Source organism: Rousettus aegyptiacus, unplaced genomic scaffold (assembly GCF_014176215.1).
Source record: "Rousettus aegyptiacus isolate mRouAeg1 unplaced genomic scaffold, mRouAeg1.p scaffold_m13_p_11, whole genome shotgun sequence".
Lineage (NCBI taxonomy): Eukaryota > Metazoa > Chordata > Mammalia > Chiroptera > Pteropodidae > Rousettus > Rousettus aegyptiacus.
The window spans coordinates 92,375,567-92,394,575 of NW_023416286.1; the positions used below are offsets into that span (position 1 = coordinate 92,375,567).

Consider the following 19,009-nt stretch of genomic DNA (forward strand, 5'->3'; position numbering starts at 1 on the left):
CGCAGCGTGCGAGTGGGAACCGGCCTTATGCGTCACTTCCGTTACGCGGCTCAGCCAACCACGGGCCGACTCGTCATCGGCCGGCGCCGGAAAAACTTTCTGCGTTCGCGACGGATCGCGGGCTGCCTTGGAGGTAGGTTTGACTCGGTGGTGGTAGGTTTGTGTGCGTGACCAGCGACCGCTCCCGCGCATGGCGAGGGATCTAATCGGGCCGGCACTGCCGCCGGGCTTCAAGGCCCTGGGGACAGCGGACGACAAGGAGCGGGACCCCAGCCCTGGTAAGCTGCCGCACGTCCCCTGCTTGCCAGGCCCCCCAGCCCCTTCTCCTGCCCGGCCTCGCTCTCTAAGGCCTGCGAGGACGGGGGAGTGGAGAGTGGGCGCAGGCAACACAAGCTGACCTTCCTTCCCAAGGCGTAGCAGTGGGGAGAAGGCCTCAAAAGCGAGTCTTAGCCTGGCAACCATTATAATGATGAGGTGTTCCCATTTAGCGCTGAGTGGCCTGGACGCTGTGCCAAACTGTCGCTACACATTCACTCGTTTAATCCTCCTAGCAAATGTATAAGATAGAGGTTGTTATTGCTGTCCCCAACAGAAGGTCCAATCCTATACAAAAGTTTTACAAGGGTTTAGTTGAGCCAAATTTTCGAGCGCATTGCCCAGAAGCAAGATCTCAACGAATAGAGAAAATGTTCTGGAGAGTGGCAGTTTTGCAGTTCCTTTTATGTATTTAGAATTAAGGGAGAAAAACTAAGGAAGGTACATGAAATTCTCCTAAGGAGGCGGAAGAAGGCAAAGCGGGGCCATCTCTAGGATTGAATTAAAAACAAAATGAAGAAATATATACTTCTATTACGTTGGATACAGGATAATTAGTTAACATTTACAGTACAGAGAGATAGTATGCGGGGAACAAAGTAACAGTGAGAGGTTCTGTGGTCTTGTGCTCTGGTGTCTGCGGTTGGGCCTTTGAGGGGTCTAGAAAAGAAAATGACTCTGACATTTCAAAGGTGTGTTATCCTAGATGTATGAGAACAATGGACAGGACTCACTTAAGGTAAAGATTGACCTTTGTAGGGAAGCTGTACACTTGGGACATGGCTACCCACTATAACCTTCGGGGTTAGGAATTTGTGATTCACACCATCCTGTGTGGCTACTTTTGGTCACTAAGCTTGTCAGGGCTGCCATGTGACCCTCCCTGAGCTTGTCAGGTATATTACATAGCCACTTTTTGGTTCACATTTCCATGTGACAGTGAGGGACACTGAGGCCCAGGCCGTGGCCCAGATCGTACACCTAGTAAGTGTTAGAGCCCAAATTAGAACAAAGCCGCCCTTTTACCCTCTGTGTCATACCGCCTTCCCACGTCCAGTGCCCCTGGCTCCAGGAGAAGATGCTTTGCTCCCTAGCCCCCGACCTGCCACCCTAGCCTCTCTATTCTGTCACTGTGTCAGATACACACAGCCCAGTGCTCAGGTTTTCCAAGTTTCTGTGCAGTTTCTCGATTCTCTAAGCTCCTTCTAGCTTCACGCTGCACTTCTTGCCATATGTGACAAACTCCTATGCCATCCTTAAAGGCCAAACGTAAACGTCACCTCAGTGAAGCCTTCCAGACTCTCCCAAGCATTGCCACTCCCTCCTCTTTACCCACAGCCTTTTTTCTATTTAATTACATCGCATACTTAATATATTTTCTAAAGATGCACATGATGGGCCAAACAGTGACCCTAAGTCAACAACAAAAGGGTAAATAATTTTAGGACTACTTTGGTTAAGAAAAAATACAGTATTTTAGAAAGCTGTGGTCTCATATTTTATCACATCAGGAGGCTCATAATACCTGAATGTCTCAAAAGCGAGTTTAAAACCGAGCTCTGAAAGATGAATACAGTTGTTGAGCCTAAGGGGCGAGAGGGAGCACTGAGACTGAGGGAACGACATATATGTAGACTTCGGGGTGAGGCGGAACGTGACGGGTCCAGGAACAGAGAAGATCCGTAACTGAAACCGAAAGCAGGAGGGCACGCGGGAGAGCCACCGCTGTCCGAAGGCCCACATTCCAGTAGGAAGGCAAATTCGCAGGACCTCAACGACATGGTTAAGGACATGATGGGTTTTCAGAGCTGCACACAGCAGTGTGCTCCTGCATGCCCCCATCTAGTCACCAGTCCCTCCGAGAGTAACTGCTTTCACACTATCTAACAGTGTTGATCATTTTAGGCTGTTTTTATACTTCCATAAACAGAACCATACAGCATGTATTTTTTTGTGTATAAAGCAATGTTAAGATCTTTGAAAGAAGGTCCGACGTTAGATTTGCATGATCAGAAGACTTCTTTGACAGCTCTGTGGAGAATATACGGGCGACGGGTTGGAGAAAGGACTATTGTCGATGCAGGGAGTTCAGTTAGAAGGCCGCTGCAGTAACGAAAGCTGTCGGCAACTTAGACCAAGGTGGCGACGGCGGAGGTGGGTGTAGTCATTATCCGTTGGTGCGACAGATTACCCCAGACCCTGGCAGCTTTACTCGACACACATTTCTCACACGGTCTCTGAGTCAGGCATCTGGGAGCAGGTGAGCTGGTGGCTCCAGCTACGGGTCTCTCACGAGGTTATAGACGACCTGCCATCCAGGGCCGCGGTCATCTAGGGCTTTGACTGGGACTGCAGGAACTTCTTCCAGGTGGCTCATTGATACACCTGGCAAGTTAGCGCCACCGTTGGCAGGAGGCCTTGATTCTTCCTGCGTAGGCCTCTGTGTGTGTGTGTGGGGGGGGGTGTTCCTTGAGTGTCCTGGCGCGGCAGTTGGATGCCCCCAGAGCGAGTGATCCAAGAAAGCAGAAAGTGGAAGCCACCGTGTCTTCTGTGACCTAACTGCTAAAGTCACGCACCATCATTTCCTCGGTATCCTATTGGCTACCTAAGTTATTCCCATACAGTATCGAAGGGAACTAAATAAAGGCCACGGATGCCAGGAGGCTAAGAGGCATCGGGAGCCGTCCTGAGGCCGGGGACCCCCGCAGAGAGCGGGGAGACTCGGAGACTGAAGGATGTGCGTGGGGCGGTCAGCGGTGCGTGGTGGTGCGTGGATGTCGGGGGGAAGGTGTGGAGGGAGAGAGGGGTGTCTGTGTTGGCGTCCACGTTCCTGGGGAAACAGCTGGGTGGATGGTGATGGCGTTATTGAAACAGCTGGAGGCCGGTTAGATTGGGGTAAAAGTAATGGGCAGAGTTGTGGACATGTTTAGTGTGACGTGCTTGGGCGACGTCGTCAGGAGATATGTGTGGGAAGGCAGGTAGATAGATGCGCACTTAATAAGAGTTCTGGGCTGGACATGGAAGTATGTTTATCTATAGGTGATAAGTAAAGCCGGGGTGCATATGTGATCATTTAGGAAGATAATAAGGTTAAAAAAGAAGGTGGCCCAGGACTGAGCTTTAAGGATCTTTAACAGTTGAAGGTTTAGTAGAAGATGAACTGGTTGAGGAGATGAGGAGCCCAAAGATGGGACGAAAACAAGGGAGCGTGGTGTCACAGAAGCCACAGGAAGAGAAAGTGTTCGGGAAGTAAGCAGTAGTCAAATGTGGCTAAGGATCCAGGTAAGATAAAGGCTGATTAGAAGCAGGGACATTTTGTTCTTGTGTGAAGAAGTTGATACTTATGCAGCATCCTTGTTTAGTGATTGCCAATCTGCATCCATATCAGAATCTTCAAGAAGGGGTATGGAATTTTTCTAAAGTCCTGCCATGTCTCACATGCCCTCCCTCCTTCTGTCCTCTCCCCTTTCAGGATTTTAATGTACTGACATCTTGCAAATTGAGAGACAAGGAGTGAACCTCTCAGGGCCTGGACTGTCCCAGTTTTAGCACTGAAAACCCCATACCCCAGGAAGCCCTTAGTCCCAGGCAAACCAGCACGTTTGGTCACCCCATTTCTGTCTTCCGTAGCAAGGCACCTCAGACTTGAACATGCACCCGAATCACCTGGAGAGCTTGTTGAAATGCAGGCTTTGATTCAGAGGCCTGGGTGAGGCCCAGGTGAGGCCCAGGTTCAGCATTCGCAGCCAGCTCCGGATGCCACTGCCGCTGGTCCTGCGAGTGGCAGGCAGTGCCGAGGGGTGCCATGCACTTCGCTCTCCATGCCGATCGTGATGTCCAGTTGGCCGATTTTCCCCACTAAACCGTGAGTTCCCCGAGGAAAGGGCCCGTGTCCTAGGCCTAGAATTTCAGGCACTAGCACCACTCTGTAGGTTCCTTTTGCAGCAAATTTTTTAAGGTAAAAGTTTAAATTTTTAAGTCATTTTTTTGTGTATCAAGCACTTGTTCTACAGTTACACACCAAGGGGATATAGGAAAAAATTTTAGACTCAGTCATAGTCCCCAGACTGGCCCTGACCTCTCCCCTGAGCTTTGCACAGGCGGACGTGCTCCAGAGCCACGGGGATGGTCAGTGGGCATGTCGAGCTTAAGATGCAAAAAGACTCTCGAGTCTCCCTAAACCGCCTTCCCACCTGGCCTCGGCCACGTTCGTGGGAGACTCCTCCTGCCTTCCTGTTTTTGCCCTCACTTCTCATGTCCAGATCATTAGCAAGGCCTCTTCGCGCTCTCTTCCGAGCGCGCTGTGCATCAAACCGTTTTTTATCAGCTTTGTCACTCACCTCCGCTACCCCTGGTCCCCTGTCTGTCGCCCACAAGCAGACTCTGGGGTTTTTTAAGGTAATTTAAGTTACGTCTCTCCGGACTTAAAACCTCCCAGTGACTGCCTGGTGTCCTTAAAATCCAAACGCCTTGCCGTAGCCTGTACCAGCATTTACTGAGTGCCTGCTGTATGCCAGGTGCTGTGCTAGGTGCCTGGACCCTGTTGACTGATACAATCCTCGCAACAGCCCGATGAGGTTGGAATGCTCATTAACCTCATTTTATAGACCCAGGGAGGTTAAATAGCATCCAAGTCACGCAGCCGGTAAGTGGCTGTGATCTGCACCGGGAGAGCCGGCTCCAGAGCGTGCAGTCTGACCCCTTCTGCCACCCAGCCTCACCCAGCGTTCGCTTCCCCTGCTGTCGCCACACGGGCCTTTTTGTTTCGCAAGCACGCCAAGCTGGTTTTCTCCCTGAGTCTTTTGCACTAGTCGTTCCTCCTTCTAGAATTTTCTCCCCTCACGTTGCATGGCCACTGTCATCTCATCACTGAAGTCTCCACACAAATGTTTTCTTCCCAGAGACGCCTTCCCTGACTGCTGTCTTGAACATTACCCTCCCACACACTCAGTCACCTTTTTAATTCTTTTTTACGTTGTTTCTGTAGAAATATTTACTCACCAAGTGTTTGTTGGATGGGCGGACGGCTGTTGACTCTTTGTTGGATGTCGTCTAGTGTATATGTAAGCTCCGAAATCAGACTCCCGTGTTCGTATCCCAGCCCCACCGTTTAGTTATGTGAAGTCGGCAAAGTTATTTTCTGCACCTCAGTTTTCTCATCTGTAAGATGGAAGTAATAATACTTCTGCAATAAAGTTGTCAGAATTAAATACATCAACACATGTAAATCACATCAGAACTCCAGACGTAGTTTTTCTTTTATTATATTTAGTTTTTGTTAATACTAATGATAAATGAATAGCGTACCTCAGAATCTCTTCGGAAAATCATATTTCTAGGCCCTACTGAGTCCCCCAAGCCAGCTGGGTCAGATCATTGAGGAAATGGCCCAGGAATCTTTTTTTTTTTTTTTTTTTTTTTTAAATATTTTGGCGATTCTAATAAACATCCAAGCCTGGGAACTACGGAAGTAGAATTTTAACGTCACTGCACAGGATCAACTTAGACAGTTGTGTCTGTGTCATGCCGTCCTGCAGTGACATCATGTAATTATAATTTTGCTGAGACGTAAAGTGAGAGCAAGTCGCTCTGTCGAGTGAGCCCAGAGGAAGTGACGATTCTTAGCTCGAAACTAGAATGGATGGTTTTGGGTTTTGGTATGTTAGAATATGGAGTAGCAAATTTGTTGTTTGGTTAGCTCCATTATGCAAATACCCCCTACTGTGTATTGTTCATAAGAAGAAAATGTCATGGAACTGTTTTGGCAGTTGGACCAACCAAAGTTGAAACCAATGCAAAAATTGTCAGTATGTCAGGGAAATTACTTGCTCTGGTTTTATTTATAAGTTTGGGTATTAAAGCTTTTGTGAATCTCCCAGTATACTGTGCAAGACATAGTTTCTGCCTTCTTGAAGTTGGAAAGACAAAACCACTACACAAAACAGGAGCCAGTGAATTTAAACTCCATACTACGCGACAGCCAGCCAGCGCTGTGAATTACAGAGAAGAAAGTATGAAGTGTCAGCAAGGGGGTCTGTGGAGACCGTGTGGCTAGTTGTGACGTACATGAGCATCTTCTTCAGTTGCAGGGCCAGCTCTGCCCCCGAATTATAAAAGCAGTAGTTCAGAGTCACCAGACAGCGACGAGGACAGCAGTTCTCCGAGTGAGGAACGGGATCAAGACTCTGAAGACAACGACACTGGCCCAACTGCAAGGTCAGTTACTCAGGCGATAAACCAGGCTTCAGACCTAGTGCACATTGGCTGGAACAGCTAGATAGTAAGGGACATCACATCTGCGTTTGTACAGCTCAGCAAGAAGTAATTTCATGCGGCATTTCCTTATGTAAAATTCTTTTACAAAGAATTTATTCTAGTGGTATGTAGCTGTGGACCTATGTAGAGTTTTAATGAAATTCGTAGAGCTTTTCCTTAAGATATTATTAAAGAAACTAAATACTCTAAATAAACCATAGAGTTTATTTTTAAAAATTACATGTGCAGTGTATGTTTTTTAAGTTTAATGAGTGATTTCCCTCTAAGCTAGCCTTACCGCAGGTCCATGTAAATAAAATGGTGAATCTGTGTGCATTATTGAGTAGCAGGTTTTTTATGATTCATTTTAAAGATTATGAGACAGAAATAGCAACATAAAACCCTCCCTGAAATGAGATTAAAAGCCAAAGTCTTATATTTTGCTCAGAAACATCTAGCAAGTAGACTATTATTTGAAACTTCATTGGGTGGAATCTTTAACACCACAGAATATGTAGAAAATTGATATATTACTACTGTAAAGAAGTAACCAATCTATTTTAGGCCAAAAGTAAATTTCAGGAAAAGATAAGTATTTAAGTCTTACTGTGGTGGTCATTTTATATATGGCAACATTAATTTATTATTTCAGTATTTATGTAACTAGTTGAAGTTACAAATTAAAATTGTTAAAAATTACAATTTGTGAAAAAAAAATTTGACATATATGCATAAAGTTACACTACTGTGTTTTCAGAAAACAGAGGAGAACTCAAGATGACGATGATGATGATGAAGGGTTCTTTGGACCAGCCCTTCCTCCTGGATTTAAAAAGCAGGATGATTCTCCTCCAAGGTAACAATGTATAATATTTCAGGCCAGTCTAAATGTTTCAACCAGTATCTGTTAATTCATTAAAGAGTTGTCTGGAATTGTCTTTTAACTTATGTTTATAAAGCATTTGAAATCCACATAATAAAAATAGTTATTTAAATACTTTTAAATATCATTGAAATAAAAACAATTATAATAGAAATTCCTATTAAAATAATTTACATGTTTATGACATCTCCATAGTTTATTTTAAAAACTACATCTCCTATTTGATACTCACAAGTGTTTTGTGGTAGAATATTATTCTTCTTTCCCCTTTTTTTAAGCAGATAAGGATGCACACATAGTAAGGATAGACCTGGGGCCTGCAATCCTGGTATTTGAGGTCTAATTCAGACGTTTTCTTAATTATTTATTGATAGAAGAAGCAAAATATGTCCAACATTAGACAACTTGATAACCTTCTCTGAACCTCAAATTTGTCATCTATTACAAAATCGTACATATGTGTGACTATCTTACGGTGCCTGGCACAGAGTGAGCATATAGTAAATATTGATTCCTATCTTCTTTTTGGAATTGTAACATTTTTAAACGTTGAATATGAAATTGCACACCAAATTGTTTATAATTCATAATACTATATACTAATGTGTAAGAACAAGTAAAACAAGCTGTTGTACATTTTATAGTCAGAGTTTACCCTAATTTTCAGAAATAACGAGGATAGACGATCTGCCGTCTGTTTTTGTATGGCCCCCAAGCTAAGAATGATCTTTAAAGGTTCATTTCAAAAACAGACATGCAGCAGATCCAAATGTGGCCTCAAAGCCTAAAATTTCCTGTCTGGCCTTTTATAGAAAACTTGCTGAGGGTATAATATTCCTTTCAAGAAAATAAATTCTGAGACATATAGCGGTTTCTTTTTTAAGAATTCTTTCTTGGCAATGATAAGATACATGTGTGAAATAAACATGTGGTAGCAGCATTGGCAGAACCCTCTTAAACAGCCATAACACGCCATGGCCGTGTTCCTTTACTGTATTTTAAGAGTTAATGTTTCAGTAATTTTGTCCTCACAGATTGCCTGAGGCCAGAGAATTAATTGAACTGTAATTGCATTTGTAGATCTGCTAAAAATTGTCTTCAGAAAAAAACGAGGTAGTACTTCCTTACAGGTTATAAATGATAGCTAATCTGGTCTTTCTAACAATGCCAAACTTTTCTGTTTTTCGTATACAAAACTGTTTTGGCTCCGAGAAGTTTTATGAGTCCAGACCAGGGGTTACAAAGTGTCTCGGGTCAGAAGCCAGTGCCATTTTCCCCCACCGGGGAGCCTGTCTCTGGGGCTCTCACTGAACACACTGCAATCGGGAAAATTCAGCTCAGCCCTGCGCTGCCATCTTGGCTGGTGCTATTGGCACAGTGACATCTCGGGGCAAAACACTGGTACGAGAGAGAAAAGATGGAGAAACTTAAAAGTGTGACAGAGAGTAGACAATGTCTTATTTTTCCTCTACGCAAGTAAGGCTTTCTCTTTTCAAGACGCAGACGTAGGCAGTTCTGTCTTCTGGCCTGGCCGTGGTTCCCTCAGAACGCGGGGTAGGGCAGCGTGAAAGCAAGTGAACTTTTCATCGAGTAGCCCAGGGTTCCAGCTCCTGCTCTACCATTTTAATTAGTGTTGTCCTCGAGCATTATTTCGCTCACCTAGAAAATGGAGTGACTTATACCGGGCAGGGTTGTTTTAATTCCTTAACACGGAAAGGCGCACGCGGCGACGTGGTTATGAGCACAGCGCCTTTTTCTGTGGGTCTCGGATAAACTGTGGTCCTTCCTGTCCACTTCCGTGTCAGTGCTGGATTACCAGTGAGGACAGTGCTAGATTTTTATGCTGCCTCGGCACATGTAACCCTAAATGGCTGGCATCTGTTGTATGCACGTGCTATGTGCGTCCGTAGGACTCAATATAGATTGAGTAGTTCTGGCTGTAATTATAATTCTCAGTGGACAGTGAATATCAAAATGGAAAGCCAAGGCACAAAATAGGAAAACATCTTCATGGGCTTCAGTCCATAATAAGGACTTCTTTTTAAAAAATTATGAGTTTTATTTAACATAGTTTTTCTTAGGAAGTGGGAGAAATACTGGTTTAGTGTCTAATCATTGACTAACAAATAGTAAAAATGCAAAAATTAGATTTTTTAAGCTATTAAGTAGGAAAATACTAGCTTATAGCATAAAAATAATATGTTAAATAAAATTCTCATTTTCAAGGTTTGTCATTGTCTGGCTTTTTAGTATTTTCGTGAACTTCGAAAACTGCTTTTAAAAGTCAGAGAAAACGATATTGGTACATTTTGTTTTTCAGGCCTATCATAGGTCCTGCATTACCACCTGGTTTTATGAAATCTGCACAGAAAAGTGACAAAGGCAGAGGTGATCCAGGACAAGTATCATCGCGTCTCAGCTCTGAGGTTTGGAAAGATTTTGAGCAAAGGATAAGATGTAACAAACTCAAGACTCTACATAGTAATAACCACCGTCATTTCACTCAGATGTTATGTTAGGCACAGTCACGTTCAGATGAATTTGGGGTCATAACACAGGTAGATGAAATCAAAGGCTTGTCATAGGACCGAGATGCTGTTAGAAAAATAACGTGATGTTGGCTCACGCTTCTGATCCTTAAAAGGAAGCTTAAAAATGCTAGAAAATAGAACATGATGAAAAGTTTGAGAAATCTATGTGATCTGACGCAAAACAGAGAAACCTGAGGAATTCTTTAATAATGATCTTCATGTTGAAATTAATGCTCTCCCACCTGTCTCTGGTACTGTATATAACAAAGTCACTGGTAGATAAGTAATTTTATGAAAAGATAGATCGAATGATTTTGGAGTTGAGTGTGAAGGCTGTTGTAGAGATGAGCTATAGATAGTTGAAGTTAAGTCATTAACAGTTGAAAGAAAGAAAATAGGCTGCTCTAGCGTAAGCAGAAAAAATACTGCCTTGATCTTAGAGTATTTGAGTCTTAGACGCTATTTCTATAACCTCGAATATGGTGTTTAACCTTTTGAAATATTAACCTAGTTTTCTTTAAAAAGAAAACAAATTATAATGCCATTTCACAGTTTGGTTACAAGGATCAAATTAAGCATCATGTACCACAGTCCATAGTTATTGAGAGAGAGAGTGCGTGTGAGTGATATAGAGTAAGCCACAGAACAACACATAATTATCTAATTACTTGTACCAATAGTGATCACTTCGTAAGGGTTCAGAGAAGCACAGATAGAAAGTTGCCTTTGGTTAGTGGAAGTGTAGATAATACAAATGAATTCCTAGAAAAGTAAGAGAAGAAGCTGCCCGTCAGAACTGGAGGACAGACATGTTTTATGGTTCATCTTCAGGTCTTATTTTTGAGGGAGAGGGCTGCTTTAAACCCCACCGTGTATAGCATCTAACCCAGAGACTTCCAGGAAAACCCTTTATTACAATACTTATTAAGAACAAATTGTATTCAGCTGTTACAGTACTATTACATCTTTGGGATACGTGGGGTATTTGGGGGACCAAATGCACCCCTTCGGGTTAGTGTTTGTGAGGTACAGCACAGTGTTCCTGTGTCAGTGGACTGTGCTGAGCCTTGGAGACGAATACAGCTTTCAGGAGAGTCTCCCTTGTTTGCGTCTTACACTTTCGCGCTTTGGCATAAGCAGACGCTTTCAACTTCTGTCCTCTCTGACCAATTGATAACAATTACCTAGAGTATCATGTTGAGAAGAATCGTCAGGTCACATCTCTGGCCATCAGGAAGAGATCCGAGGTAATTTAATGAGGTCCGCTGTGGACATAGGAGAGGTGGGACGATCCACATGCCACGGGCGTGTCATCTCTGCACCGTGCGCGTCAGGAAGACACAGAAAGGGCCTCGTTGCTCAGTGGCCGACTAGCCTGCAGTGCGGCGTTGGCCTTTCGTTTTACTGTGTCTAGGCAATCAATTTCAGTTAAAGTTTAAGTGATTTAGGAGCACTTTCCATCTCCTGTAGCTCTGATCGAGATTTAAGGTAATGTCTTGTTTAAACAGGAAACAGACAGCAGTGAGGACGAGGACATCGTCGGACCGATGCCCGCGCAAGGCCCCGTTAGCTACAGCGTGACGGCGGAGTTTGAAAAGCGGGCCCAGAGAATGAAAGAAAAACTGACTAAAGGAGACGACGTAAGTTACAAATACACTTTACTCTGAGAAATTTACAACGTTAAAAACCTAAATTTTAAAAATGGACGTTTGAAAAATACATGTCTGTACATATGTATCTACGTATGTATGTGTGAAGAAAATTGGGGAGCTGTGTCACACAGAAGCTATCAAAGGAAAAGACAGATTTGCCTACTGGAAAAGTTTTGTATGGCAAAAGATACCATTAAGTCAAAAGAGCAATAAATTAGATGAAGGTATTTGTAACACATCTGACAAAAACACCAGCTTTGTTCTATTAATTGTTTCTCTTAAAGTCTGTTATTTAACATGTAATCCTCAATTGAGAAATATTCTGACTTATATGGTACTTTACACGCACATACACACTCTTTCCAGGCTTCGTTAAAAATTTTTGTTTCTCCGAAAGAATTCCTCCAAGCCAGTCGCAAGGGAGTCGTGGATGACCGAGCTTCCTCCAGAGTTGAAAGACTTTGGTCTTGGGCCCAGGACTTTTAAGAGAAGAGCCGACGACAGATCGGGAGATCGTTCGGTCTGGACAGATACCCCAGCGGACAGGGAGAGGAAAGCTAAGGTGAGGGGTCGTGCGCGTTTCTGTCGGTGTTGGCTCTGTTTTGAAAAGCCATGAGGCAACGTTCTGTAAGGGTGCTGTTTTTTAAATTACAATTCCAAAGAGAAAGTTCACATTTCCCCATGAAGGAAAGTTAGGAGGAAGGAAAGGGACAGCAGTTGCTTACTGTTTCCCAATAAACTGTCTCCCTTAAATAAATTGTCTCCTGAGACATGGGTTTATTGACCTCAGTTTACAGGAGAAGCTAATGTGTGTGAGGTCAATTGTTCTGTACTTACAGTACCCATTAATGATGAATAATGATTCCATTCTAGACCTTTCTAGCTCCTGGTCCTCACACAGCATCGTACTATCTCCAGGGCAGTGTATCTTTTAAAATATCTTGAAAAAAAAACCAAAGCCACAGATTACCCTAGATGGTTAAATGATACAAAGAGAGCCTCAGATGCACTAACTAGATGGGTAAATGATACATGGAGACCCTCAGGTGCACTCAGCTTCCTGTTACTGTCAGGACAGCCAAGGGGCACTGTCGTGCATGGCGCTAATAGAGTGTGACCTCACTGGTACATGGAATCTAAAAATTCAGAAAAAGCAGTTCATGGATGTAGGGAGCAGATCGGCAGTTGCCTGAGGTGGGTGCGGGGGGTGGGGGGCAAAATGGGTGAAGGGCATCAAAAGGTACAAATCTCCAGTTATTAACTGATTAAGTTCTAGGGATGTGATGTACATCATGGCAACAGTAGTGAATAATACTATATTGCATATTCGAAAGTAGCTAAGATACTAGATCCTGAAAGTTCTTATCACAAGAGGAAGAAAATTTGTAATTATGTATGGTGACAAATGTTAGCTAGAATTATATACAAATATATACAAATATTGAATCATTACATTGTATACCTGAAACTAATATGATGTTATGTCAATTACATCTCAATAAAAAAGAAGCGCTTTCATGAATACGTTAATGTATGAAATATATACCCAAAGAAGTTTGCATAAAATACATTATTATTTTTAGATTTTCTCTTCTTGACTCTTTTCTATTTATTGTGAAATATTCCATTGTAAATTAAGTTTATTTTAATTGCTTCTTAAATTTACTCCATCCAAAGGTTTTGATTTCCTTAAGATATTCTCATTCAAATCTTAAATACTTGATCAATTGGCGCCTTATGATTATAGCTTTCTCAGTTCTGACTTAAGCAGTTGCATACTTACTCAGTCCCCTGATAACTAGTTTTAGAAGTTTTTTGTTGATCCTTGCAGTTTTCTGCATAGGCAGTTATATCATCTGTGAATCAAGATAGTTTTAGTTCTTCTTTTCCAATCGCTACACGTTTTATTTCTTTGTCTTAATTTGTTCTCTCAAGAGTGATTGTCCAAGTTTTGAGAACATAATACAGAATTTCTTTTTAAGCCTTATTTTCTCTTCTACATTTCATCATTGTTTGTCAGACTCATCTCTCCATTCGAGACATAGGTGATACAGTTGATTCTTCTATTAGTTGGTTGGATAGAGTTGGAGTTTTTTTTCTTTCTTTTTTTTTCAGGAAAATGTCGAAACACTAATATCTCTTATCAAGTATATTAACATTTTCAGTTTTTTCTAGTGAAAAGAGGTTTAATAAGCCTGGCTTAGTTTAGTCTCTACTCAATGTGAGTAAAAATAATAGTTTTTCTTTTTATTTCCTTTAAATTATGTAGTTCTGTAATATGTCATCTGTATTCGTTCCTCAGGAGACACAAGAAGCAAGGAAGTCATTCGGTAAGAAGGATGAAGAACATATATTGTCAGGAAGGGAAAAGAGATTGGCCGAGCAGGTATCTTCATACAACGTAAGTCAGAGAAGAAAATTCATAACTTTTTTTTTCTCCTGTCTTTTAACGCTCTTCATTTTTTTTTGTTTGCTTGTTTCTTCTGCCTGCATCTTCTTTCTCTCAGTCTTTTTCTATACATTTGTCCTGAAAAATATTCAATTCTATCTTGTGTATATGTTTACATAAAATCTTTTCGTGTAGGGTTTTTTAATGCACCTCATGTAATGTTTTAAGTTTTTTGGGTTTTTTTGGGGTTTTTTGCTGTTGTTTTTTGTTTTTTGTTTTTGTTTTTTATTTAAGTCATATATCAGATCAGGAATTTAATTCCTACAGATCAGTAGATCTGGTCAGGAAGGAAGAGCCCTACTAATCCCGCAGAACCTCAGTTCATACATGTTTAAATTATAAGCAGATCTGGAATGCTTGATGTAAAGACTTAAATATAGGAGAAAAAATGTTTTTAAAATATGGCCCGACCCAGATTTATGAGCCGCATAGCCGGTGTTCACGTGACATGGCATCGTTGCGTTCTGCTCTCTCTCCCGCGCTCCTGGCGTGTGCTGATTTTGACACGTCGTGCAACGTGCTGTTCATTGCGGTCCGTTAAACATTGGTTTCTTTTCTGTGCGTGTAGCGTGTAGTTAGTAGATGATTCCTTTTGGTTGAATTGAATTAGCCTCTGATAGATGTTTTCTTCATAGATGTTGTCTTGGATTTGGAAAAAGCCCATTGGGGTTTGTAAATAGCCCACCTTACTGTTCACCATTAACATTTAACTATTTTGTTTCAGTATCATATTCTGTCAGTAATCTATACAGGCAAAGATTTTCGTTTTACTTTTTTGCTTTTCTTAGGAATCAAAAAGATCAGAATCTCTTATGGACATTCATCACAAAAAATTAAAGAATAAGGCTGCTGATGATAAAAATAAGCCCCAGGAAAGAACGCCATTTGACCGTGATAAGGACCTCAAGGTTAATCGGTTTGATGAAGCTCAGAAAAAGGCCCTAATAAAGAAGTCTAGAGAACTAAACAGCAGATTTTCACATGGCAAAGGCAGTATGTTTTTATAAGTAAGTGTATTTCAGTGAGGTATAATTTCATACTGATAAATTTTTCTAAACTTTTCTAAAAATAAATTTTTTCTATAATGTGCAAAAATCTATTTCCTTTTATAATAAAGTAGATTATAAGCCTGTAAATCTTTTTTTATAAGTAATTGGTGATTTTTGAAAATGCAGCCTTTGTGGGCTAAAAAAACGTTTACAGAAAAATAGCCTTGTCCTCAACCTAACAAGGCATTGCTATTAGAAATGCTAAAATAAAAGTTTAGTTTTTGAGAAATGGTCAAGGAAAGTGTGATTTAAAAGTTGAGTAGCATGCTTTATTAAAGGGTGAAAGAGATTTGCTGGTAGTCTTTGGGTTAAGCAAGATCACAATCAGAAAATGGTCGTTGCTTTGAAAGGCTCCCTGTAATTCAGGTTCAAAACCTTACATCATTCATTTATAGCCCAAACTGACAAGGGTTCATAATGGTGATTAAGGAATTCCATAAAAACTAAAGCTGCTTCTTAAAATCTTTATGATTTTTTAATCGTATGAAGGTTACATCCATGTTAAAATGTGGCTTAAGGGAATCGCTGGTAAAGTTGGAATCGTCTGTCAACTCACTGGCCGTTGTTATTCTTACCTAGGAGGATTTCCCTGCGCAGTGAAGAGAAGTTGAAGAACGCTCTTTTACCTGTCTGTCTACCTTTTTTCTTTTGTCTTGCGTTTCTTAACATTAGAGATTACTTTAGTCTTAAAGACCGTACAGACTTACCTTATTCTGTGTGTCCTTTCAAGTCACATGGAAACAGAAAATCAGTGTTTTTTGTGTAGAATAGAAATTTATATATCTTTGGCTTCTGGGAAAGTGTGGACTTGTCTTCAAATAATTATTTTGAGGAATTCCCACCCCACCCTATCCCCCACGCGCTCGTTTTTGTGATGTGTCACAAACACCATCTCAGATCTAGTCAGGACCGTCCGCTGAATGTCAGCCAGAGCCCGGACCTCGGGTATTGCTAACCTGCCATGGAGTAAGTATGTCGGGTCCCAGCAGTTAACCCATGAATTTGAAATTTCTGGGTATTCCTTCTAAACTCCAGCCAGTGAAGACACATTTACTTGAAAATTCAAGGCATGGAGGCATCGACATTTTTGTTAACAGTTTGCTTGTTTAGGCATTCAGGGCTTTTTATTTGTTTTTTGGGTTTTTTGTTTTGTTTTTAAGTCAGAAAGAGGGATCTCTGTGTTATGTGCCGAGGGAAAACTGTTTTATGGTTTTCAACTTTAGTAAGTGTTTCTGAGGGAGGCCACCTGGGGGGACAAGACGTGCCGTAAACGGGTCAGCGGTGTGACGTCTGAGACTCGGCTCCGTGACCTCAGCCAAAGCTTCCTGATCCTTTAAACTTGCTTTACCCCGGTCTTATTCTACCTATTCATGTTTAACAGATAGTAGCTAATTTATTGGGGACAGATCTTTTATATCAATCATGAATAATCTTTTTTAAAAAAATGAAACTCTGTAATCATAACCATCCTAATAAGATCATTATAAGTTTGAAATCATGTAAGTACTGCCTCTTCCGATGTTAAATAGAGAATTCTAAATAGTTAAAGCCCAAATTCAAAATCTGTAAGTTTTATTTAGTCATCTGCTAGTTCTATGTTCTAGTTTTGATGATGCACCAGGTTTTAATGGGAAAAGTTGCTGATTCCCAGTTCATTTAGGTTTTATGAAAAATTGTATAAACTGTTCAAATAGTGATACAAATTTTTCTCCTTCTAATCATAGCAGTACAATGATATTTTCCATAACAAGTGTAAATAGCAGCCTACTCAAGGAGCGTTGCTATTAAAAAGATGAATTATTCTCCTAAGAAATTCATGAAAAGGCTCTTGTCTAAGTGGAATTGAATGGAGCTACTTTTTGACTAAAGATGTCATGTTTAGTGAGTGATACTTTCTGAACACAAAACTACCCAAGCACATCCGTTGCTTTCATTGAATTTTGTTATAATTTTTTTCCCAATGAAAGGAAGAAATGTTTTCTAGTTCTTTACCCTTCTATAAATTCCTAACACACATATCTTTGGGAAATTTGATATTTTTTAAAGCACTTATTTCTGCTTTGCCTTCTTAAGAGGAGAAGGGTACCTCCATGTGACTTACGTTTCCCCCCCTCACCCTTGCAGTATCCATGAGCTTAGCCAAAGGGAGAAAAAGGAAAGCCTCTTCTTCTGCTTAGTATTTCTGCGAGGTATCACCTTCCTGCCTCGGATATAATGCTCTTTCGTGCCACCCCGAGGCCAGTTTTAATAGCCTACGGCCAGACCGGAGCTTCGTGCCCATGGAGGGACTAAACCCGCACAAACACTGGCCGGAGAGGAAGCCGCATGGAACGGTGCCCGTCTCGCCCTCCCCTCTTCCGGGCCGCGAAGACCCGAGTAAATCCGGTCTCCTCTTCATGTGGCAGAAGGTCGAGACCTGTTCTAATGAGAACGTCTCAATGTCCCGAACTTCTTAGCTAAGTTTTGTAGAACTGTGACCTCTTTTGAAACCTAAAAATGAAGTAAAAGAGCAACACTAAGTTCAAAATGGGAAGCAGCTACTTTCACATTTTTTGCCGTTGAAGGTGACGTTTAAATTCATTGCACCTGAAATGATATGAGCTCGTCCACTTCCCTACATTGTCATCTGAGAGAGATTTAGATACTCCAGATTTCTCACGTTACTGGTAAATAAATGGTGGCTTTGGTAAAAGGGGAGAGATGGTGGCTAAATCCGTAATAAGACCACTTTATCGGACAGGTCCTTTTTGTATTGGGCAAAACGTCGTAAATCAAGCCTCGCTCTCAATAGAGCCACAGTCTCACTAAGAGTGTTAAATCTCGTGTGAATGTGGCAACCACTTGATTTTTAGTTGCTTCAACATTTAATGGTTCTTTGAATTAATTGTGTTTTTTTTTAGAAGCGAGGTTAAGATTTATACGGTATCGAGGCTTACATGCTCCAGAATAGATTAACGGTTATTCTATAAATTATTTCATCCCAGAACATTCGGGCACTTTTTGTTTCTTATATAGGGTATATAACGTTAATACTATTGATCAGAAATGTGCGGTGATGGGAGGCAGTTTTTAGGCTATTTACAAGGGCCCTTCTCACTTCTCTTTTCACTTTTCCATGGTAATGGTGGGGAGAGGAAGAGTTAGCATGGAGGGAGGTAGCTAGGGGTAGTGCCCATGCAACGTCCCGGCCGAATCTTCTATTTCAGAATATTAATTTATTGTACTTTGACTTTTGACACCATCATGTGATTTAAGTGCAGTTACGAAAGGTCGTGTATTTTCTATTATAGGAGAGGTATATTTTTTGTGGCTTAAAAAATTAACTGCGACTGTTGTATGTACAGAATTCAAAAGCTATACACTGTCCTTGCAGTCTTCATTTTGAACTTTACAATTAAAAGACTTTTCAGAAAAGAAGAATTCCCTGAGCTGTCATTTTTTTACATATAAAATGAAGTTTCATCCCTATCTGAGAAGTTCTGGACTTTTATACTTGTTTCGTTTTAATGTTCGTAGCTTATCTGAAGCAGGCAAGAGCAGTAAAGAGAATATCCTATAAAGACTTACTCTGACCAACCAGATTGCTCTGGGCTGTTGTGGAAAAAGAAAAAAGAAAGAAGTCTCTCAGCCCAGCTCCTTTGCCAGGTTTTCATTATCCAGCGTCACTACAGATTTTAACTATTTATTTAGAAACACGAGGCAGACAAAGCGGAAGTGCCATCAAGGGCCCCGGGGGACAGAGGGGCTGGCGCTGGGCTGTGACCAAGCCCCATCCCGCATCTGGCCGGGCTAGGCGACGGCTGGTGGCTTCCCCTGGATTGGTTGGTTGTGAGCCGTTTTCGCCCTTTCTGTACTTTCCAATTTATTTCAGATGT

At 41.6% G+C, this 19,009-nt stretch overlaps 1 protein-coding gene across 2 annotated transcripts; it reads left to right on the plus strand.

Moving 5' to 3' along the window:
- Positions 1 to 78: 78 nt before the first annotated feature.
- Positions 79 to 18,554, plus strand: GPALPP1 (GPALPP motifs containing 1). 2 transcript variants are annotated; one of them, XM_036228945.1, is made up of 9 exons: positions 79 to 133; positions 6,399 to 6,531; positions 7,328 to 7,426; positions 9,774 to 9,879; positions 11,493 to 11,624; positions 12,034 to 12,198; positions 13,939 to 14,037; positions 14,874 to 15,092; positions 15,714 to 18,554. In XM_036228945.1, exons 4-8 carry the CDS (start codon positions 9,808 to 9,810, stop codon positions 15,090 to 15,092), a joined length of 687 nt encoding a protein of 228 aa, XP_036084838.1. In that variant the 5' UTR covers positions 79 to 133; positions 6,399 to 6,531; positions 7,328 to 7,426; positions 9,774 to 9,807; the 3' UTR covers positions 15,714 to 18,554. The 2 variants fall into 2 exon arrangements, with proteins under 2 accessions (XP_036084838.1, XP_015999344.2); XM_016143858.2 differs by lacking the exon at positions 79 to 133 and adding an exon at positions 140 to 278.
- Positions 18,555 to 19,009: the final 455 nt, after the last annotated feature.